Source organism: Coptis chinensis, chromosome 3 (genome assembly GCF_015680905.1).
Source record: "Coptis chinensis isolate HL-2020 chromosome 3, ASM1568090v1, whole genome shotgun sequence".
In the NCBI taxonomy this organism is placed as follows: Eukaryota; Viridiplantae; Streptophyta; class Magnoliopsida; order Ranunculales; family Ranunculaceae; genus Coptis; species Coptis chinensis.
The window spans coordinates 53569712-53593427 of NC_141458.1; the positions used below are offsets into that span (position 1 = coordinate 53569712).

The following is a 23716-nucleotide window of genomic DNA, read 5'->3' on the forward strand; positions in this document are numbered from 1 at the left end:
AAGATTAAAACCGGCGCTCTCATTATCCTCAAAGCAAATATTCATATGTTGGCTGACTTTTATCATATTCATCAAGGTATTCTTCTTCAAAGAAGCATCATCTTTGCATCATCTATATTGATTAAAAATAGTTAAACAAGTCTACTTAATATTTTCTTGATCATTTTTTTTTCTTAGAAACTTCGGCTTATGTGATATGTACTCTATATATACCAAGAGAGGGCCGTGCATCGACTATCAAAGTTAAAAACAGCGAATTAATATAGAATTGTAGGGGCCTTAGGTGAATAAAAAGGAAAGTGGGACACATTTTTTTGTCCTTTTTTTGGTAGTGCCAAGAGGGAAAATAAGAGAAAACTAGCTAATCTTTTGTCATATATGATGGAGGCTTACTATTATATCTCTTTTTCTTATTAGTTTTAAATTCGATGTCCAAAGCCATTTTCGGATCTTCTTTTTCGGAGAAATTGCATAGAGAGAGATTAGAGATATGTTGATATTTTGAGAGAGTTTGGAGTAGGGTGAGGTTTTGTTTTCGTTTTGGTGGTTAATTACTCAATTACCCGGCGACGTATAATTCAAAATATGAAGCGTGTATTTGGTTTTGTTTTCCTCTGAGGATGAGAAAAGACCAAAACTTTTTTTATAATTTGCTAAAACACACCAATAATAAGGCTAGTTTGGTAATCAACATAGTAATTATTTTTTAAGTAGGGACTTTTTTAAAAATATTGCTGATGTGGCTTTCTGTGAACATATTGGGAGAAACAGATATTAATATAGATAGGAAGTGGGGCGACACGTTTTGGTTTTAGGTTAGTCGGCCCATGAGAAAAAAGTGAAAAAATAGTTTTGTAACTTTGTTAGTTTTGAGGGGGCCACCAGAGAGAAAAAATAAAATAAAATAAAATTGTGCGAACGTTATTAGCAAGGCTTACACGACTTGCCCCCCACGCCTCTTTATAAAGTAGAGTAGATTATCTGAATATATTTATGCATCTAAGACTTTGATGTGAGGCTATTCTGATCTTGCATCTATACAACAGGGTCATTGGTGCACCTTTTTTTCTGTGACCTATGGTGTGATATATAGGTGGGGAAGGAGAGACATTGGTGTCTAATGATTGAGATCCCTCATCTTACCAACCTAACCATGTGTGTCATGCCTTTCTACTCAAGTTCCCGTATATATGCTAAGTTTCTAGTCCCAAGTTCCTATTGTTCCAGCTCTACCTGGCTTCCATCAATGCAAGTTATGCAACAACTATGTAACACACTGGTCCTGGCCGGTCCTGTATCATTTCACTCTAACCAACAACCATATAGCAGCTTCATTTGGCCAGTAAAATTAAATTCTATATGGACTGTTTTTAGCGATTGAACGTGCAGATATGTGAGTCGTCTCTTGCCTGTTTAAAAAAAGTTGATTAAAGCGTTCAAAAATGTATCGCCATTTGACATCATCTTTAATTTGAGAAGTGTTTTAAACCCGAATATATAAACACAATACGAGAAAATTGACTAAGATTAAAACATATCATCAGATCATTTGATTACATATATTGGGTTTATTTAAATTAACCATTTGGAAGTAGACCTCAAAATACGTGACTTTTATATTTAATTATTAATTCCATAACGGACGAGGAACCTATTTTAAGATTCACAGATGGATGATGACTTCATCTTAACCACGAATCTGGTCCACTGGTCCACGGTTCTACTATTCAGATCACAGGGTGATAGACTTATAGAATGACCAGCAAACAGCACGCACATGAGTAAAAAATATTTAGAATATATGGAGCCTACATTTGGAGAGAGAAAAAAAAACATAATTTCTCCTTTTTTTTTTATATTTTTTAATTATTTTATTTTAGTAGAATCCACAAAAGAGATAAAAAAAAAACTGAAAAAGACAAAAAAAATAAAAAATAATGTGTGGACACTATTATGTTTGGCCCACCGTTTTTATCTTTAAGACTTAAACATTCAAATATTTACCATTATACCATCAATTTTGGTTTTTTTAAGTCTTTGAAAATAAAATAATTACCATTTTTGTCTTTGTGACGGACACAAATATGACACCAAAATATTATTCCTCCTACCCATATTTTTCTAATATAGTAATATAACATTAGTTAGCAATTAATACGCCTAAAATAGTCACATTTTGTGACGGACACAAATATGACACCAAAATACTATTCCTCCTACCCATATTTTTCTAATATAGTAAGATAACATTAGTTAGCAATTAATACGCCTAAAATAGTCACATCTTTGTAGGGGGTGCCAACGGGTCGGTTTTGAGTCGGTCTTAACGTTCGGTTTGAGTTTTATTATTCTGAGTTTTATCGGTTTAGGTTCTCAACGGTTTTAGTATAAGAATTATAGAACCTAACTCAAAACTATAAAACCCATGGGTTTTATCGGTTTCGGTTTTAATTCGGGTCTTTATTATTTATTATGATTATTAAACAATTTCAATCATTTAAATACTAAAACTTGCATTGTTTTTATTTTCCTACACGATAATATTTTATATATAATTAGTGATATATCAACAATCATATTTACATCAATTTATGAATATGTATCAATCATACACGCTAAAAAAATATTTACTATTCATGTGATAATTTAAACCTTTGATATAGAAATTAAAATAATCAAATATCTAACCTTATAATTTTGATTTTTTTTTTTACGTACATACACATATATTTGTTTTCTTGTATTAACTCGATCGTGTACACGTGCAATCACATATATTTGTACACATGTATTAATTAAGTATTTTAAATCGAACATACAGTACATATATCTTACAATTACATCTCATCACTAATTTTTAACATGAACACTATATATTTGTTTATAATAAGTCGTGTACCATAATATATCAAACATGTATATCCTATTTAAATATACACGTGTATAAGTTAATAAATATAAAATGTATTAGTTAATTCATAATATACGTTTACATTAGTATTAACAATCTATGATATACTTGTTTAACGTATAATTATAAAATATACATTTAACAACACACATTCACTATTATGCTATATATATTTAATAGACTTTTACACGTAAAAAATATATTTTATATTATGATGTATGAGTTTGATTATCTTAAATGTAATATAATATTAAATTTTATATATCGAAATCATAATAATCGGTTTCGATTTCGCTTCGGATACCCATGGGTTTTTTACTATTCGGTTCAACGGTTTCAGTTATTAATCGGTTCGGTTTTTAATGACCCATTTTAAATGGGTCTAACTTTTTAAGACCCAAAATCGGAACATTCGGTTTCTGGTAATCGGGTAACCATTGGCACCCCTACATCTTTGGCATGGAAATTATAAAGTACAAATACTAACACTGTAGTTAAAGTTTTAACTTTTAGGTGCCAGGTACCCTGAAGATGATTTTCCATGCATGTGGGATCCGTACCATTGCGGTAATCCAGTAATTGGAAAATTAAGAAGAGTATTTGACTAGATAGTGGGTAAATCAGTCCGTAGATATATGTAACGTATAAATGAAGCATAAAGTATAAACATAGTAACATACAAGGTGATCGATCGTTAGAAGGAAACCAAGGTCGGTATGGTGAATGCACGGTAGTTGAATAGATGTAACTTAACTTCACAGCAATGAGGACCTGCAACCAACCCGTCTCTCTCTACATATCAGCCTACCTCACCTCTATTGATAAAAAGAACAGCCAAAGAATTCATTGTACATTCTTCATTACTCCATCACAACATGGAAGCAAGTGCTGGATTGGTGGCCGGATCACACAACAGAAATGAACTAGTTGTTATTCATGGACATGAAGAGGTATTGAAATCTCACACAATTAATCTTAGTTATGTTTTAATATCATCCTAACATGTTGGTTATGTTCCGTGGTTCAGCCCAAGGCATTGAAGGCATTAGATGGTCAGGTGTGTGAAATATGTGGTGACGAGATCGGTGTCACAGTGGACGGCGACTTATTTGTGGCATGCAATGAATGTGGGTTCCCAGTTTGCCGACCATGCTATGAGTATGAGAGAAGAGAAGGCAGTCAATTATGTCCCCAATGCAAGACCCGGTACAAACGCCTCAAAGGTGCTAATAATAGTAGAAATTAGTAGTAAGCCTACCATGATTTAAACTACTGAATTAATGAACACTAGATTAGTAGTACAAGTAGAAAGTTTTGATCATAGTATTCTGGCGACCTGCATGAAAAGCGCGCCTAAAATACATGCTATATACTGCTGAATATATATGTTGCCTAGGTAGATAGGACCACAGTAGCTAGTAGTGTGCACTGTTCTACTCTAATAGATTATAAACCTTATGAGTAAATCGCATAAAATTCAATTCTATTTGAATGACATGAATGTAGGGAGTCCGAGGGTTGAAGGAGATGAAGAAGAAGAAGATGTGGATGATATAGAACATGAATTCAATCTTGATGATGAACAAAACAAGCATGCACATCTGGCCGAAGCAATGCTTCATAATAAAATGAGCTATGGGAGGGGTCCAGACAATGACGAAAATGCACAATTTCCTCCAATTATAACCAGTGCTATATCTCGACCTGTAAGCCAATTTACATATTCTTATGCTTGTCATTAAGAAAATTGAAGCAAATATAGCTCAGTGCTCTGTCACATGTTTTTGAATAATCTGGTTCTGTGCAGGTGAGCGGGGAGTTTCCAATATCCAATCATAATCATGGAGATCCCATTTTATCTTCTACACTTCACAAACGGATACATCCCTATCCAGTATCAGAGCCTGGTAAAACATCACTTGCATGCATCATTACCAAAATTTAAAGATTTCATTTATTTAATCATAATTTAGCCCTTATAATCCAATGCACTAGTAGATGTAGTTCCTCGCTTAAATTATGCATAACGCTCTCACTGATATATTGAAAGAGCCAAAGAGTTCCATTTTAGACTACCTTTAGACCTTAAAACGAAGACTCGAGTTGATTCATTCCTCAGCATGAATATACTTCCATTGTTTCATTGCTTCCAGTACTAGTATTGTATATAATTACTGTTAGTGGAAGTGTATCGACAAATAATCTAAATTAAAGTTCCTTTCCCATTTCCAATACTTATGTGCAGCACCTGCAACACATACAACATATTGGTATATTACAATTTGGCGTTATAACAAATATACATCCTCCACCACCCTAAAGCAGAGAAATATATTCCAAGCTTCGCATTGAACTCTAAGATCAGTCAATTGAAATGCTCATATTGAGAACTTTTGCAAACTAAGATTAACACTAAATCATCTATCATTACTATTGTTTAGACTCTCACTTCAGTGCTGATTTACAATTGCAGTCTATTATAATGTGTAATGCATATATAATAGCTCAGAAACATTTGTCACACGTACTCTCAGAATTTCTTTTCTTTTCTTTCTGTTAAAGTATTTTTTGTAAATGAACATAGGGAGTGCTAGATGGGATGAAAAGAAAGAGGAAGGATGGAAAGAGCGCAAGGATGATTGGAAATTGAAGCAAGGGAATCTTGGCCCAGAATCTGATGAAACTATGGACCCTGACATGCCCATGTAAAACTATATTCTTCATAAGAGTTATGACTAATTGATGCAACTTGATTGAGGCCGATCCAATGGTCTACCTGATCTAAGTCATTAAAAATTAAATGACTATTCTGTTCTATATATGCTGATAATAGTTGTTGGAATAATGTAGGACGGATGAAGCAAGGCAGCCACTATCTAGAAAAGTATCCATAGCCTCAAGCAAGATCAACCCTTATCGAATGGTGATTGTAATCCGATTGGTGGTTCTTGCCTTCTTTCTACGTTATAGAATCCTGAATCCGGTCCATGATGCCATACCCCTCTGGCTCGCGTCAGTAATCTGTGAGATTTGGTTTGCCTGTTCATGGATCCTTGATCAGTTCCCTAAATGGTATCCTATTGATCGTGAAACCTATTTGGATCGCCTTTCTCTCAGGTCTACTCATCTAACATACTAGTGAAATTAACTTTTAACAATTACTATATTCACTGGCAATGCTAAAGGAGATATATATTTCCTTACAAATTCACCAAACTTCTCAAATAAAATATCATATAGACAACACAAGCAAACAGTTATATTCACCGAAAAAAGTTTGTACAGTTAGTCCCTTTTCTCACATCACTTATTACATTTGCATTGACTGACTTAAATAAGTAAATCAAGATTAAGATCCAATGCAAAGTGACATGTTGCTATCAACTTCATCTTTTACAAGTTCATGTCTCGGACTACAGAATCTAGAACTAAAAAGACATTCATGTAAAGGCTTGCACACAGAATTTAGAAATAGAAAAATATTCAAGAACTAAGATACAAAGGTTTACATACTTACATGATCCAAAGCTCATAATTTCTGTAATCACAATGGATTACGAAACATGATCTTAAGCCTGATTTGTGGAACGTATTCCAGATATGAGAGAGAAGGCGAACCATCAATGCTGGCTGCAGTGGATATATTTGTGAGCACAGTAGACCCATTGAAAGAACCTCCTCTTGTTACAGCTAACACGTTGCTTTCTATATTAGCCATGGACTATCCAGTGGATAAGGTCTCATGCTACCTCTCTGACGATGGCGCATCAATGCTCACATTTGAATCACTATCTGAAACAGCTGAATTTGCTCGAAAATGGGTCCCTTTCTGTAAGAAGTTTTCCATCGAGCCTCGAGCTCCAGAAATGTACTTCTCTCTTAAAATCGATTATCTCAAGGACAAAGTCCAGCCGACTTTTGTCAAAGAACGTAGAGCTATGAAGGTTCAGACCACTACGATTTTGTTTGTTATTAAGTTGCAATTTGTCTTCAAGTACAAGTGTAGCTGAAGTGATGTTTTTACTTTTTCTATGTTCTGTTCTGAGCAGAGAGAATATGAAGAATTTAAGGTTCGGATCAATGCTTTGGTTGCCAAAGCCATGAAAGCTCCTCCAGAGGGGTGGATCATGCAAGATGGTACGCCTTGGCCGGGAAACAATACTCGTGACCATCCAGGTATGATCCAAGTCTTTCTTGGTCATAGTGGAGGCCATGATACTGAAGGAAATGAGCTCCCTCGCCTCGTTTACGTCTCTCGTGAGAAGAGGCCAGGATTTCAGCATCACAAGAAAGCTGGAGCCATGAATGCCCTGGTAATTTCTGAAAAACTGTAAATACAGATTCTGCGTCACAAAGTTTATTCCATTGTATTCATAGTATCGCAGCCAAAACTGGAAGCATTAATCTAGAAATGCACTTTTATAGGTTGCATTAATTCGGAAATTAACACTCACCGTTATTCATTTCTATTTGGTAAAATCCAGGTGCGTGTTTCTGCCGTACTTACAAATGCTCCTTTCATGCTGAACTTGGACTGTGACCACTACATAAATAACAGCAAGGCAGCCCGAGAGGCAATGTGTTTCTTGATGGATCCACAGACTGGAAGAAAGGTCTGTTACGTCCAGTTCCCTCAAAGGTTTGATGGCATTGACAGGAGCGATCGATATGCCAATAGAAACACAGTCTTCTTTGATGTAAGTCATTCCTCATGATTTCACTAGGTACCTAACTAGGTTATCAGAGGTAAAATTAAAAAACAGAGACATTGATATTACTTTCCTTGGCTTTGCAGATTAACATGAAGGGTCTAGATGGAATACAGGGGCCAGTATATGTGGGTACTGGATGTGTTTTCAGAAGACAGGCTCTATATGGTTATAACCCTCCGAAGGGCCCTAAACGTCCAAAGATGGTCAGTTGTGACTGCTGCCCATGCTTTGGACGTCGTAGAAAGCTCAGCAAATATTCCAACCAGAATGGAGAAGGATCCAATCTTGAAGGTTCATCAAGTCCTTACCTAAATACTGATAAATTATTTGCTTTAAAATGTTTGTTAGTTTTCTTTTCTCAATCATAAGTGTTCTATTTTCCCCTTCTAGTAGTAGAGGAGGATAAGCAACTACTGATGTCCCAGATGTCTTTTGAGAAAAGATTCGGACAATCTGCTACGTTTGTTACTTCTACGCTTATGGAGCAAGGTGGAGTCCCTCCCTCCTCAAGTCCGGCAGCTCTGCTCAAAGAAGCCATTCACGTTATTAGTTGTGGCTATGAAGATAAAACTGAATGGGGTTTAGAGGTAACAACCATAACTATAAAATAAAATAATGAAACTGATCACTACGAATTAAGTGGCATTAATCTTAGCTGAGTGTTTACTGTCGACTGTAGTAAAAATTTTTAACTCAGTAGGATGCCAGTAAGTTGAAGATTGAATGGCAAGGTACATTAACCATATATATAGAAATACTACTGGAATTTCATTAATTAGATCATGCTTCTTGCGAATATTGACTTTGCAGCTGGGCTGGATATATGGGTCGATCACAGAAGACATTCTAACTGGTTTCAAGATGCATTGCCGCGGTTGGAGATCAATCTACTGCATGCCTAAGAGGCCTGCCTTCAAAGGATCAGCACCCATTAACCTCTCAGATCGTCTCAACCAGGTTCTCCGCTGGGCTCTTGGTTCTGTTGAGATTTTCTTCAGTCGCCACAGTCCTATATTGTATGGTTATAAGGGTGGGAACCTTAGGTGGCTTGAGCGTTTAGCATACATCAATACCACAGTCTATCCCTTCACCTCATTACCGCTCCTCGCATATTGTACACTCCCTGCTATTTGCTTGCTCACTGGAAAATTCATCATGCCAACGGTAATATATTCATCATTATACTGTTTCCAGAATCATTTAAAAGGTGGAGCATATGTTCTTTTTCCTTACAACTGATTCTTTCCTCGCGTTTCAATCCAGATAAGCACATTTGCAAGCCTTTTCTTCATCGCATTGTTCATCTCAATCTTCACAACCGGCATCCTGGAGCTGAGATGGAGTGGCGTGAGCATTGAGGAATGGTGGAGGAATGAGCAATTCTGGGTCATTGGTGGTGTATCTGCTCACCTGTTTGCTGTCATTCAAGGACTGCTAAAGGTCTTAGCCGGGATAGATACAAACTTCACAGTCACATCCAAGACTACCGACGATGGGGATTTCGGAGAACTATATGCTTTTAAGTGGACAACCCTCCTTATTCCTCCTACCACTCTTTTGATCATCAACCTTGTCGGAGTTGTGGCTGGTATATCTGATGCTATTAACAATGGTTCCCAATCATGGGGGCCTTTATTTGGGAAGCTCTTCTTTGCCTTTTGGGTGATTGTTCATCTCTACCCTTTCCTCAAAGGTCTAATGGGAAGGCAGAACCGCACGCCAACCATTGTCGTAATTTGGTCAGTGCTTTTAGCCTCCATTTTCTCCTTGCTCTGGGTCCGAATTGATCCTTTTGTGCTTAAAACGAAAGGCCCTGATGTTAAGCAATGTGGAATTAATTGTTAATAGCTTCATCTTTCCTTACGTGATTTTCAACTCCTGAAGATTTGTTGTGTACATTTTGATACCTTAATAGGCGGTACTTGGAAGAAGAGAGCAATAAAATTCGAGTGCAAATTTTGGTGACTTATAATGAGTTATATTCAATTATGGCTTTGCGATAAAAGGACTTATAAGGTAATGGCTGAACTAGCGCTCTACTTGTGTCACCCAAGATTGCACTCATTTCTCAAGCTTGTATAAGATCGTATCTAACTCACCAGGGATTGTGATTTCTACTTAAAGTGTAATGGAAATTTTAAACCTTAACTTCTTTTCCAGGAAGAAACTGTCAAAAATGGTTACATTGAAGCTACTATACCACAAAATCGAAGAACTAGACTCAATAAAGAAAGACAAAAGAGCACTCTTGGAAAAAGGACGATGCCACATATTTCATCTTTCCAAGGCTATCATGCTATGAACTAGTCTACAAGACAACAAAAAAGGACAAAGTATATGTGCAAGAGATGTTATTTTTCCTATTACTAGCTACTGTGCACGTGGTATCCACATGGGATTTATAGAATATATTTTTTTTATTTTAAAATTTATAAATATTAAAATACTATTTTATCCTTCAAAAACTTAAAATATTAATAAAAAAATATATAAAATTACCAAAATGTTCCTACGTCCACACACCTTCACTATTCACTCCACTCCTTGTTTTTCTATATATTATATTAAAGATAGGTATTTATTAGAAACATATACAAGATAGTGCGACATATTTCGTCTTTCTAAGGCTAGCCTGCCAAATAAAATGTGGCAGTATCCTGTATAAATAAGTTCGCAATTAAGTAAAAATTGTAGTTCAAGATACATAATTATAATTATCACGAAAGGAAGACCACACAGACTTACTTTCCAAAAAAAAAAAAAAAAAAAAAAAAAAAAAAAAGGACTACAGATATTTCTAACTATCTTATTCAAATTAAAAAACAAAAACAGGAAAAATAAACAGAACCCTGATGTGTTCTAAAACAAACGATAGCAAGTAAACATTCCGCAGCAGCACCTGTAACTTTTGCTCCTGTGTGCAAGCCCAAATTTGTCTACTATTTACTTCTTTCATAATCTGTTTTTATTCCAGGTAATTAGAAACATTACATGGTGAGAGAAAAGATATTATAATTTTTTCATTTACAAGAATCAATACAGTTAATATATAGAAATAATTAGTTAGTTAGACTTATTCAGTAAGAGACATAGCAGGCAGTAACTTCCCTCCCCTATAGAATATAGAAATGAAGTAGGTTGTTATCAGAATATCTGGAAAGGTCAAAAAGGTGCTTCGAATACAGATACAGGCTGCTCCTTGCTTAAACCTTGACTTAATTGTATAAGATAGGTCCTGAGACTATTTTCCTTCACCTGATATTAAGAAAAAACCAATTTTTAGAACTTCTAACAATAAATACAAACTTACAAAATATTCCTCAAATAACTAGGATAGGAAAAGTTATCCAAAACCACATAAATCAGCATTTGGCATGCATTCTATCATGCTTTGGATTTACCTGCATTGCTAGTGTTAAAGCCAACAGATCCTCACATTCGTAGAGTATAACACTCTCCTGTGCTGCTACTTCAACAACTTCAGAAATCAGATGACTTGGGCTCTCCATCTATGAAAGATAAAAAAGTTGAAGATATGTATTTGTTGTAAATAGTACAATGCGGAAACAATATTATCCACAACAAATAGATCAATCCTACACACTAGAGAAGACTTCAACACCCTCCAAAGTAATCCCAACACTTCTCAATATCAAATAAACCAGTATTTAAAGTAAAACAATTAATGTAAAAGAAGAACAAACCACAAGACAAGATTTATCGTGGTTCGGCAATTTACCTACGTCCACATTGCGAGTTCCAAGCTTTACTAGATGTCCGGAGTAACAGATTACAAGTTTCTCAATTCACTCACAAAGAATGAACACTCAACTCACAAAGAATTGCCCACTTATAATCTCTCTTTTTCTTGGTTTTGGTTATGTTAAGTTTTTACAGAAAAAACTTGTTTTTATACTGTTTCCAAAAAACTTTCGAAAACAGTCGAATCCTTGCTGCAATTCGGTAAGGCGTGGGCGTGTTCGATACCAGGTAAAAGAGAGGGCGGGGCGCGCTCAATCGCACGGAGGTCGACCAAGCATGAGCGCGGGGTGCGTTGTTCTCAAGGCAAAAGTGAGGGCGGGGCGCACCTTACACGTGAAAGAGAAAAAACACATTTTTCTCTACATTCTCCACCTCGGTGAGGTTTTAACACATAAAACCGAGCCGAACACATCCAGCAAGAACACATCCAGCAAGGAAGACTCGCAGTCAACTGCCCCGAAGGGCCATGCCCACAAAGGGCTTTTTCAAACATGTAGGATTTGGAGCAAGTCCAAACAGTGTTGGAACTTAACTCCGATGACAACTTTCGTCAATATATCAGCAGGATTGCCATGGGTGTCCACTTTCTCAAGTGCTATATCACCATCCTCAATGACATCCCATATAAAGTGATAACGGACATCAATATGCTTGGTCCGAAGCATGATGAATCTGGTTCTTTGCCAAATGAATAGCACTCTGACTATTACAGTACAAAGCAACACTGTTCTGCTCAATACCCATATCATCTAGAAGACCTCGAAGCCATAGTGCATCTTTCACTGCCTCTGCCACTACCATATACTCTGCCTCAGTAGTAGATAGAGTAATTGTAGCCTGTAGCATAGACCTCCAACTAACCGGTGCACCATGCATCATAAACACATAATCAGTAGTCGATCGTCGTCTATCTAGATCACCTGCATAATCAGAATCCACAAAAAACTCTGACATAACAAGTGCCTCCACCATAAGCTAATCCCACATCCAAGGTGGGTACCATTCAAGTACCTTAATACCCATTTCACTGCCTCCCAATGCTGCTTCCTAAGATTTGCCATATACCTGCTTATAACATTAACTGGCTGTGAAATATCTGGGCGTGCGCACACCATAACATACATCAAACTGCCCACGACACTTGCATAAGGAACATTAGCCATATGCTTTTGTTCCTCCACCGAACTAGAAGAGAACTTAGCTGAAAGCCTAAAATGCCCAGCCAAAGGAATAGAAACTGACTTTGCATTATCCATACTAAAACGAGAAATTACTTTATGAAGATATTTCTTCTGAGATACAACTATCCGTCGTTTCTTCCTATCTCTGTCAATCTCCATGCCCAATATCTTCTTGGCTGCACCTAAGTCCTTCATCTCAAACTCAGAGCTAAGTTGAGATTTCAACTTGTCTATCTCCACCATGCTTTTGGAAGCAATAAGCATGTCATCCACATAAAGCAGGAGATAGATGAAGTCATTACTACGAAGCCTACGAAAGTAAACACAATAGTCATACTTACTTCGGGTGTACTCATGTTGCATCATGAATGTGTCAAAGCGCTTGTACCATTGCCTGGGCGATTGCTTTAACCCATACAGTAACCGATTCAATTTACATACATGGTTTTCTTTTTCATCAATAACAAACCCTTCAGGTTATCTCATATAGATCTCTTCCTCCAAGTCCCCATGCAAGAAAATAGTTTTAACATCAAGTTGCTCTAACTCCAAGTTGAAGTGAACAACTAAACTCAATAACATACGAATGGAAGTATGTTTGACCACTGGGGAAAATACCTCATCAGAAGTCGACTCCTTTCTTCGCGGAGAAACCCTTTGCTACTACTCTTTGCCTTGTACCCAAGATCTTTCCGAACTTCGGGAAGGATCTCTTTCTTTTTGAACACCCATTTACTGCCGATAGTCCTTTTGCCCTTTGGCAATAAAACTAGGTCCCATGTGTGATTTTTATTAAGAGACTTCACCTCTTCTTGCATAACAACCAACCAATCTCTGTAATGAGCATCTCTAACAGCTTTCTTGAAACTATCTAGCTCATCATCTTCGATATTCAGTGCATATGCCACTAAATCCACCCGACCATAGTGTTTCACTGGCTTCTCGTTCCCATACTTGTGCACTTCTTTAACTTATCTTTTTGGCCTAGGATCAGCCAATACAAGTTGCGGATGCTCTTGCTCTTCTTCTTGTTGCTGTGTGGTTCCACGATTTGGTACATCATCATGAACCAACCAGTCATCTGCTGCATCAGATAACTCAAGCTCAGTGGCTTGAACTTATATAGACTCACCATTATGCCCAGCTCCTTCCGGCTTACTAAAAGATAATACGGAAGTCTCATCAAAGGTTCTCTGTTGACTAGGAACTTGTGGTCTTCTAGACACCATAATCTGTATCCCTTTACCCCATTTGCGAAGCCTAAGAATATGACTTTCTTAGCTGTAGGATCTAGCTTGCTTTCTCTCACATGGTAGTAAGCAGTCGATCCAAACACTCGCAAAATACTATAATCAGCTGGGTTACCTGACTACACCTCAAAAGGTATCTTGCAATCTATAGCTGGAACTGGTGACCTATTATATAGGTAACACGCTATGGACACTGCATCTGCCCAATACTCTTTGCCTAGACTGACATTAGACAACAAACATCTTGCACTTTCAAGTAAGGTTCTATTCATCTTCTCTGCCATTCCATTCTGCTGAGGCGTGCTCCTGACTGTGCAGTGTCTGGCAATTCCCTGTTGCGCATAAAACTCTTGGAAAGGACCATAGGTATACTTTGTACCATTGTCAGACCTTAGTGTCTTGACCTTCCTATCTGTGCGATTCTCAACCCTTGCCTTCCACTTCTTAAATGTCACAAACACTTCATCTTTCATTTTCATCATATACACCCACACATAGCGAGTATGATCATCAATGAATGAGACATAATAACGGTTACCTCCTTTAGAAGCCACTCTGGAGGGTCCCCAAATATCCGTATGCACATAGTCAAGGATGCCTGTTATCGTGTGCTTGCTTGACTTGAACTTGACTCTGCACTACTTCCCATAAGCACAATGCTCATAGATACCCATACTTAGCTTATTCAAGTCCTTCAAGAACCCTCGCTTGCACAACTCAGACAAACCCTTTTCACTTATATGCCCTAGTCCCATATGCCACATCTTAGTGCATTCAGAATCATCACTATATGCAACCACTGCTACATCGCCTATCACCGTACTACCCATCAAAGTATACAAGGTTCCATGTCTTTGACCCTTCATAACAGTTAAAGAGCCACTGACAATCTTTAGGACTCCACCTTCACCCACAAACTTGTGGCCTTTGGAATCCAAGGTACTAAGAGATAAGGTTTTTCTTTAGCTCAGGAACATGCCTCACATCAGTTAAAGTTTTCACTACACCATCATGTATCTTGATCCGTATAGTTTCAATTCTTACCGTCTTACAAGCAACGTCATTACCCATCAAAACGGAACCACCATCAATGCTCTCATAAGAAGTAAACCACTTTCTATTCGGGCATATATGGTAGGAACATCCGGAATCAATAATCCACCTTTCAGCCATATAGTCTTGTGTGGACACACAGAGACTCAACTCATCCCCTTCAGAGCCTGAAACATAACTTGCCTCAATTTTTGTCTTACCTTTCTTCTTACCATCTCTCTTGTTCTCTTTCTTCGGGTGAGAACAATTACTTGCGTAATGTCTTTTTTCATCGCAATTATAGCACTTCACATGTGTCAAAGGCTTCTTTAACTTAGACTTAGACTTCTCATTGCTTGTAGAAGCCTTTTCATATGACCTTCCTCTTGCCACTAGCCCCTGACCTACATCAATATTATTCTCTACACGTGTCTTCTTCATCAACTCATAAGAAAGAAGTGCACTCTGAACTTCGTCAAGATCAACGTCTTCTCTGTTCATAAATGTAGTCATTAGATGCTCATAGCTTTCTGGTAAAAGAGAATATTAAACATGCCGCTTGATCCTTATCACCCATCTTCATGCCAACATTCAAATAATCCGCTGGACGTCAATGGAACTCACTAATGTGCTCTTACATCGTTGAACCATCAACTATCATGTACCGATAAAGACGCTTCTTAAGGTACATCTTGTTCGTCATGCTCTTGGTTATATACATAGACTCTAGCTTGAGCCAAATACCGGCAGCGGTATTTTCTCCCATCACACTACACATGACCTCATTAGCAAGACACAACCGGATTGATGAACAAGCATGAAGATCAAACTCTTCCCAATCATCATTACTCATACTCGCAGCCTTTGAGTTAATCCCCTTTAAAGTATTATGCAAACCTTGTTGGATGAAGATGTCCCTAACTTGGATCCTCCAAATCCCAAAATTATTCTTCCCATTAAATTTCTCTACTTCAAATTTAGCATTTGACATCTTGGGAGTCATCTTTCAAGTTACACACAATAACCCAAAAAATAATTTCACTTTAGAATTTTATCGAACACCTTGTCTACATAAATTTCGAGCACTATGGTTCTTCACCAAAACTCAAAATCCTAGATCGTAAACCTATGCTCTGATACCAATTGTTGTGAATAGTACAATGTGGAAACAACATTACCCACAACAAATAGATCAATCCTACACAAAAATCAATCTTACACACTAGACAAGATTTCAACACCCTCCAAAGTAATCCCAACACTTCTCAATATCAAATAAACAAGTATCTAAAGTAAAACAATTAATGTAAAGGAAGAACAAACCACAAGACGAGATTTATCGTGGTTCGGCAATTCGCCTATGTCCACACTGCAAGTTCCAAACTTACTAGATGTCTGGAGTAACAGATTACAAGTTTCTCAATTCACTCACAAAGAATGAACAATCAACTCACAAAGAATTATTCACTTATAATCTCTCTCTTTCTTGGTTTTGGTTAGATTAAGTTTTTCAGAAAAAACTTGTTTTTATACTGTTTCCAAAAAACTTTCAAAAACAATCGAATCCTTTGCCGCAATTGATTGGAAGTGGGACGCATTTCGATACCGTAAAAAGAGGGCGGGGCTACCAATCGTCTTGAGGTCGACCAAGGCATGAGCGCGGGGCGCGCCATTGTCAAGGCAAAAGTACACGTGAAAGAGAAAAAACACCTTTTTCTCTACAGTATTCAACATCAAGAAATTATTAGTAAACTACGGAACTTTAACCAACCACACGAGGAAGACAGGTTCAATTCTGCTCCTTCCATTTTCCACCGAAAAAAACCAATTTCAATATCATTATATCAGACAACAGTCTTGACGTAAATTAATGAAGCAGTTATATGTACTTTCTAGTGAAAAAGAGAGGAGACGAGGATCAACCTCTGCTTACAGGTGCAAAGTAGCAAATCACCTGCTCTCTAAGCGGAAACAGAGTTCTAACTTCATTTTATAAGTATTCTCTTCTACTAAATGCAAATATAGTATGCTAGAAAATGTGCGTAGTTGATGATTTCTTTTGTTAATGAAGACTTTAACCAAGACAATGGGTCTTAGTATAGTTCTATCCAATTTCAGATCCTAGATCTGATTAAAAGTATAAACTTGGGAAAAACAGAAACTACAAAACAGCTTACCTTCGATAGTACAGAATATATGCCATCACAAGCTGCCTGTATAACATCAATGGTAGAAGAAATGGCATCCTTAACTTTGAGCACATCTACCTGTAAAAGGACAGACTTTTGAATTATCAATGTATGAGAAAGTACAGATAGTTATAAAAACTAATCATGATAGAGACATACCCTTGCGCCTCCAATAACTGGAAGACGAATAGTGCAAGCTTCCAAAGCATCTACGGCCCCAGATAATGAATTAACATGATCTCTTTCCAATAAAAACCATTCATCAAGGAAGGACATCTGATTGATCATCGCCGAATGCAAGCAAATAGCAAATGCATCAGTAAAACAACTAGCAAATACAGTTAATATTTGAATTAGATATACATAGAAGATTCTTAAAAGCCACACTGTACCCATCTTACATCTTATTAGTTAACAGATTTTCAAATGAAGCAAAAGAAGCTTATAAGCTTACAAGATGATGACTATAACCAAGACTACTAGCATAGCTAATAGATAAGATCAAAGCAAACAGAACTTTGGAGATGAATGCAACTTGGATCATACACAGTTGAGGAATCTTTTTCAAAGTTATGCTTCTTGGGGTCGTTCAGGGTGTCTGTAGACATAAGCGCAGAGCCACTAAATGTATGCCGAGTAATTCATCACCAAGACTAATGCAACAATCCTAGATAAAACTATTTTATTCTACAGCACTGATAACAAGTTTCTTGCATAAGATGCATATATAGTTCAAGCAATGTTATTTGCGAAGGTATACAAAAGATTAAAGATATTCAAGTCTTAGAATCTCAGAAATTGCATTCCAACTTTCAATCCAAATTAAAACGGTTTTGAATGGAGGTTTTGGACCATACTGTAGCCTGATGCGTATCAAATGTACTAGGCATAGTCGTACAGAGATAACTAAAGCATCTTTGGGGGTGGGGGGGATAAATAATATAGTAATATACTACCACAACTTCTAGATGACACTTGGCTACTTGTATGTGTCAATTTTAGACACATAACTACGTCCGACCAGCATGTCTAATTTGTCAATAAACAAATGAACGTCATTTATCGCTTCCCCCAGCAAGGATTCATCTCACTCTTCTGTTACTCTCTAAAGGTTTTATAAGGCTATCTAAAAGCTTAGAACATAAGAAAACCATGAAAGCAAACAAATTTCAACAAAGTAACCCCCGTATAAACCAATGGCAACTATATTGGCCTACTCCTATTCCCCGAGATCCTCTCCAACGTGGTTTCTTGACTTTGTGTTTAGATAATAATAATAGTAACAATAACAGAAAACAGAAAGGACATGGCGAAGACCTTACTTGCTCATTCAGAAGTGAGTTCAGCTTCAACTCTAGCTTTTGTTGTTCAAGGTTGATCCTCTTATTTCTGACTGTTTCGCTCAGATCAGAAGTAGTTGTCCCGACGGTGTACAGTTTTTTCTGTTTCATCCAATCAATATCTACAGCGATAAATGCAGTGTATGAAATAAAATCTGGTAGCTGTAAGGTGACAGATCGAAGTACTAAGAAAAAGAGTTTCTCCATCTAACTTTAACAGACACACTTATACGATTTATCGAATAGATAACTCAGTGAGAGTCTCTTTTTTGAATCTTCAGTAGATGACTCTTTTATTATGCTATAATCTAAGTAACCATCCATTATGTAATTTCTACAAAAATTATAACTTGCTGCAATACAAGTGCTATTTCATATCCTACTGTAACCCACTAGACAAGATGTGGCGTGCCAGTAATTAGGTAAGCAAGGGAAGTGGTTAGTCAAAGGGCACACTGTTTTGGTATACGATATGAAGCATGGACAACAGGTGACCAGGGACCAATGAGGTGAACAGGTGAGATTATTCGTAAAATGTACAGCACAAAGCTTGGAGTCAAATAAACTCATTCTCCGCACAGAGAAGACATTAGCAGTCTAATCCTTTAGCCAAAACCATGTCATAATCCCTATGTGTATCTACACGCAGCCCTAAGTAATTAGCAGCCTTGGCTACCCTTCACTGGAAATCAAAGCTCCAAAGTTTACTTGAAGGATCTGGACTCTATATTTCATTTACGAAATGGAACGGAAATGCAAAAAGATAAGAGAGGGGGTGGAAGGGAGAGTGCAGATTGGACACTCATGTAACAAAAGGAAAGGGACCTTGTTCTGTTTGCCCCGATAACAAAAAATAATGATTACGAATAACGAAAATTACCTCTGCTGTTACTTTCTGTGTAGACAATGAAGCATTTGCTCGAGCATTCACAAATCGCCATTGCAAGTATCTATTGTAATATAACCGCAACTGATGAACATCTTCTATGCGGTTGGCACTCTTCTTTCCTTTTTTAACATCGGCTATAAAGCTGAGGACAGAAGATGAACAGATGGATCTATCTGTCATGGTGCTTATTGAACGAAAAGGGGTTAATGAGTTTGTCCGCAATGGACTGAGTCCTCTGGAGGAAGTATCCGATATCATCGGGTTCCTGTTAGGTGATGGAGGACGAGCCAGTCCCGAAGTAGGCACTGACCGAGATCTACAAAATTTTGAATTAGCTCGGTCTGATGAGCTTGAAAACAGGCCACTACTTGATGATGTAAACTTATGAGTTCCAGATGATTGTAGTAATGATCTTCCATCTGTTGAACTAATCTCATATTCAATGCTTCCAATATCAACATGTGATACTTGGTTTACTACGTCACTGCTGGATTTTCGCAGGCCACTACCAAAACCATCAGATATAGGTGTTCTCCTCATTGGAGAGGTACGACCTCCTGGAATTGGTAATGGAGTAGCTTTTCTGGCCTTATCCGCAAGATCCATGCTTCGAGTAAAAGAACTTGCTGGCATCTTTCCATCCGATTTTCTTCTAGGCCATTGATACTGATCCACCAGATGAAAATGAGGATTGTCAGCAGCTTTAGCATTTTCTGACTGATCCAAAGAAATTCTTCCTCTAAACAGAGTCCTAGTTCTTTCAGGTTTATTGGCAAACATAGGTGCCACATTCGCAGAAATTTTCAAGGTATTATCAGAAGTATGGGTGGCTGCTCTTTCCTTTTTACTAAAAGGGAGAGACTGACTGTCAGTTTGAAAAGAAACAGAGAGGCTCCTTACAGGGCTTGTCGAGGGCCACAAGCCCTCAAATGTTCGACCATCCACTATTCTTCTAGATGTGGGATGCATATCAATACGAGTAGAAGTCCTGGGTGGGGTCAAAGGCATAGAAGGACGGCTCCTCTCTGCGGATTGAGCTCGTTTCGGCAATGAAGGAGAGGAAGGATGAACAGTCCGTGTAATGTTGGGAGACGGGCATTGCCTAGTGAAAGAAGCAGGTGATGGCGATGTAATTGCATCCTTGTACCTTGAAGGAACTTCCCTGGTTGTTCTAAATTTGGTGCGGGTGACAGCACTATTGTTCTTGTCGGAGGGAACTAGAGGTGGTCGTGTAGACTCCTCTGCTTTCCCCTTGAATGGTTGCCGCTCCACTTCACTCACATCCATCTAAACCAGTCAGATTCATCGGCAATTTCTTCATAATACTCATTAGCCCATATGACAGCTTTAGTTTCAGGTATTACAACGCGATATCAAGGTATCGAAACAGAACCTGCCCCAACAAATGAATAAGCAATCAATCCCAAGGGTGAAAAATAATATTACAGAAGAAAAAACAAAATTAGATAGAGATTACTACAAGCATAATGAAGTGTATACAATTCTTGCAGGAAGATAACAACCAGATATGCTTATAATTTAAAGTTAAGAAATGTAACCACTTATTAGTTATTACTATTCGTACTAACTGAGACTAAGCATTCAAAATAACACTACAAATCTAACTGAGTCCCTTCCTAACATATTTCCTTTGCTTCGCCTTTGGAACTACCTGAGAAAAGCCCTCACGATTATTTAGTTTAGTGCAGGAGAATAAACTAAAGAGTAGATATTTATAACATTTCTTTCAGGTATTTTGTTTGTTAAACATTCCTTTCAGTATTTATAACTTTCCATGGAGACTCCCAACAACAATGCGCATGAAAAAAGAAAAACAATTCCATTCAACAACATACAATTTACAACTACTCACCTGATCATAAAATCTGCGTTATTAAATCAATCAATAAACCAATCTTTGTCGATCAACTAATTAATATTCAAACCAGCCTCAAGTATTGATGGGCATGGACGAAACTGAATGAAACAGGAATGATCGCTCAACAAGGAACACCCGTTATTCACGGTGAATATGAACAAGTGTTTTTCTCCTAACTCAAAATATAAGGAAGCAGTTTGAAAGAATTTTGTTGGCGTTGTTTTCGCGCCACAAGAAGTTACTGTTTGGATGATGGGCCTTTGGTGGATATGCCGAAATGGGCCAAAATTTTGTATTCTTTTGAAATTTCAGCTACACTATAAAAACAAAGTTAGGGTTTAAACCAAAGGGTGATGAGAGATTTGTGAGTTCTTCTAAAATAGGACTTTGGGTGTTCTATTGAACAAGGTGAGTGTGTAACACTATTTGATTCTCTCAATTTAAAACTTCTCATTTGGTTGTGGATTAGGCGTAAGCCAAACCATTTAAATTTTTGTGTCTCTACTACTTGGTTGGTTATTTCTTGCATAGTTGATACTTTGTTTGCTTTGGTTGGTTGTGATTCACCACACCTCTCAAGTTATTGTTGTTGTTATCGCCATTTGTAGTTGTTATCGCTTCCGTTGCAATTGGAGGCAAAACTCTTATGGAGGTTTGGTTTGGTAAACCTGCTCAAGATTATAACACTACAACAGAAGGGCTCTTTTGCAGCGCACCCTTTTGCCACGCTAAAAATTTGTTGCTAAAACACATCTATTGCAACGCCAACTGGCGCTGCTAAATGTCTTCCGTTCCATAAGGCCTGACTTACTTGCATTCACATATTGCAACGCCTAGACCGTGACAAATGCTTCCTTTTATTATTTTTAAGAAACAATAACAAATATTTTTTTTAGGAATTTAGCATTGGCAACGCAGTTGTCGCTGCGACAATACATGGAATTATTTGCAATGCCGTATTCATTGCTATAAGCTTTAGTCGATTTAATATTTACGCTTTCTCAATATTTGCTATATATTTGTTGCGGCGATTGTGGCGTCACAATTGGACTCTTTCAATTTTCACAGTCTTCTTCGCGGGCTTTCTTTTGGGTTTTGGCCCGAACAAAATAACAAAATACTGAAAATAGAAATAACAACAGAATAACAAAAAAAAAAACCCTAAAATCACTTCTTCTCTCCAACTGCTCGCTCCCCTCTTTAGTTTCTTCAGCAAATATTGCTATTGCTAGGTGGCTTCAATCTTCCACCCCTGAATTAAGGTAGTCTTCTTCTACATTTAAGATAATTCATATAAGCTTTCCATATTTTGCAATCTATTTTTTTTTCATATTACATATTAAATTTAAAAAAAAAAACTTTGTTTTCGGTTTTAGGATTGGGATTGGTGTTTTGATTTTAAGGTAATCTCCCACAACCAGAAAAACGTTAGTTTTGATTTAGCAGGTCAGCGAACTTAGCTTATGAAAGTGCTACTTCTAGTAAATTTTAATGGAATCAGTATCTTCAAGTTGAACATCTTTGTTGTTCCAACCGAAGTTCGACCTCCTTTTGAAATGATTATTGTCGAGATGAAACGCTTGCGATTTGTGATGAAATATTGTCTTGAGTGTTGGATCACAGTGCAAGGAGAGGTTTCATTTTGTCATGGAATCATAAGGTCCACCATATATTAGCATCCACTTCTAATAATGGTACCCTGTGTGAGAAAGGGAAGACATTATCATTTCTGTATATTGATAATTGTGTGTCAGTTTTTTTTTTTTCTTTGAATTCTTACTAATGCATGTTTTCATAAATAAGAATAATGGCTGAGACATAATAGTGTACTATATCAAATAGTTCATTCCCTAATCACTGTTCATTCTTTTCCAAGTCAAATGCCACACATCTCGCTTTCCAATCTCCTCTTCTCTTTATTCTCCAAAAACTGGTGATGGTGGGAGAAGTTTCCAATAATTTTCTCATACATGTGAATTAGGATTGGCTAGAAATGCAGAGATGGTGAAATTTGACTTGCACTTGAAGAACATATATGATGAAAACCACAATTCTTAATAGCATGGATCTTTGGTAGAATAAGAAATAATAAGAAAAGAAAGAGTGCTTAACGAGGACTAGTAATGACATCGACCACAAACGATTGAAAGAAGACAAAGTGGCATCCGGAGCTCCCGGATTACGCTATTCTTGAACAGACACTTTGGAGAAGAAGATCTTGAAGAACTCACGCCCACGAATCGTTCGAGCTATCGAGCTGAAAAGACGCATCAATTACTCCATTTGGGCTGCTGGGTTCAAACCCGATACTTGCGCTTTACGAGTGTAGCTCACATTACGGTTCTCCTTGATATCTCCCGAAGTAGAGTCCAAGATAAGAGCACTGCACTCATCCAGCTTGTCCTGATTGATTTTAAGGATATCCATAAGCTGGTTCTGGTACTCGGTGGGATTACAAGGTTCAACCTCCTTGATAACATGCAACATTGTTGCAAAGTAGCAAAACTGAAGGGAGATAACAAACAGACCTCGAATCAGCAATGACTGACAGAAGCAAACGTTCACATTTTG

The 23716-nt window shown here is 37.3% G+C and overlaps 2 protein-coding genes across 3 annotated transcripts; one reads left to right on the forward strand and one right to left on the reverse strand.

Annotated features, from left to right (window-relative positions):
- Positions 1 to 3707: 3707 nt before the first annotated feature.
- Positions 3708 to 9588, forward strand: IRX3 (Cellulose synthase family protein). Of its 2 annotated transcripts, none has more exons than XM_086602111.1 (13): positions 3708 to 3861; positions 3939 to 4134; positions 4418 to 4617; positions 4719 to 4818; positions 5496 to 5616; positions 5762 to 6028; positions 6510 to 6855; positions 6961 to 7224; positions 7396 to 7608; positions 7707 to 7914; positions 8014 to 8210; positions 8434 to 8787; positions 8887 to 9588. In XM_086602111.1, the coding sequence occupies exons 1-13, from the start codon at positions 3787 to 3789 to the stop codon at positions 9466 to 9468; spliced, it is 3123 nt and encodes a 1040-aa protein (XP_086458237.1). In that variant the 5' UTR covers positions 3708 to 3786; the 3' UTR covers positions 9469 to 9588. The 2 variants fall into 2 exon arrangements, with proteins under 2 accessions (XP_086458237.1, XP_086458238.1); XM_086602112.1 differs by having other exon boundaries at positions 8017 to 8210.
- A 1065-nt stretch (positions 9589 to 10653) lies between these two features.
- LOC147510013 (AUGMIN subunit 8-like) lies at positions 10654 to 20610 on the reverse strand. The gene is made up of 6 exons (XM_086597983.1): positions 19258 to 20610; positions 18360 to 18584; positions 17197 to 17313; positions 17026 to 17115; positions 11025 to 11132; positions 10654 to 10878 (listed from the first exon to the last, which is right to left on the reverse strand). The coding sequence occupies exons 1-6, from the start codon at positions 20551 to 20553 to the stop codon at positions 10786 to 10788; spliced, it is 1929 nt and encodes a 642-aa protein (XP_086454109.1). The 5' UTR covers positions 20554 to 20610; the 3' UTR covers positions 10654 to 10785.
- Between the last annotated feature and the right edge of the window lie 3106 nt (positions 20611 to 23716).

Coding starts and splice junctions, on each gene's coding strand:
- IRX3 (XM_086602111.1), top strand. CDS start 3,787: ATGGAAGCAAGTGCTGGATTGGTGGCCGGATCACACAACAGAAATGAA. Junction 4,618..4,718: donor CCAGTGCTATATCTCGACCT/GTAAGCCAATTT, acceptor GGTTCTGTGCAG/GTGAGCGGGGAGTTTCCAAT. Junction 7,915..8,013: donor AGAAGGATCCAATCTTGAAG/GTTCATCAAGTC, acceptor TTCCCCTTCTAG/TAGTAGAGGAGGATAAGCAA.
- LOC147510013 (XM_086597983.1), bottom strand. CDS start 20,553: ATGGATGTGAGTGAAGTGGAGCGGCAACCATTCAAGGGGAAAGCAGAG. Junction 17,314..18,359: donor ACTCACTTCTGAATGAGCAA/GTAAGGTCTTCG, acceptor ATGATCAATCAG/ATGTCCTTCCTTGATGAATG. Junction 11,133..17,025: donor TATATTCTGTACTATCGAAG/GTAAGCTGTTTT, acceptor TATCTTTCATAG/ATGGAGAGCCCAAGTCATCT.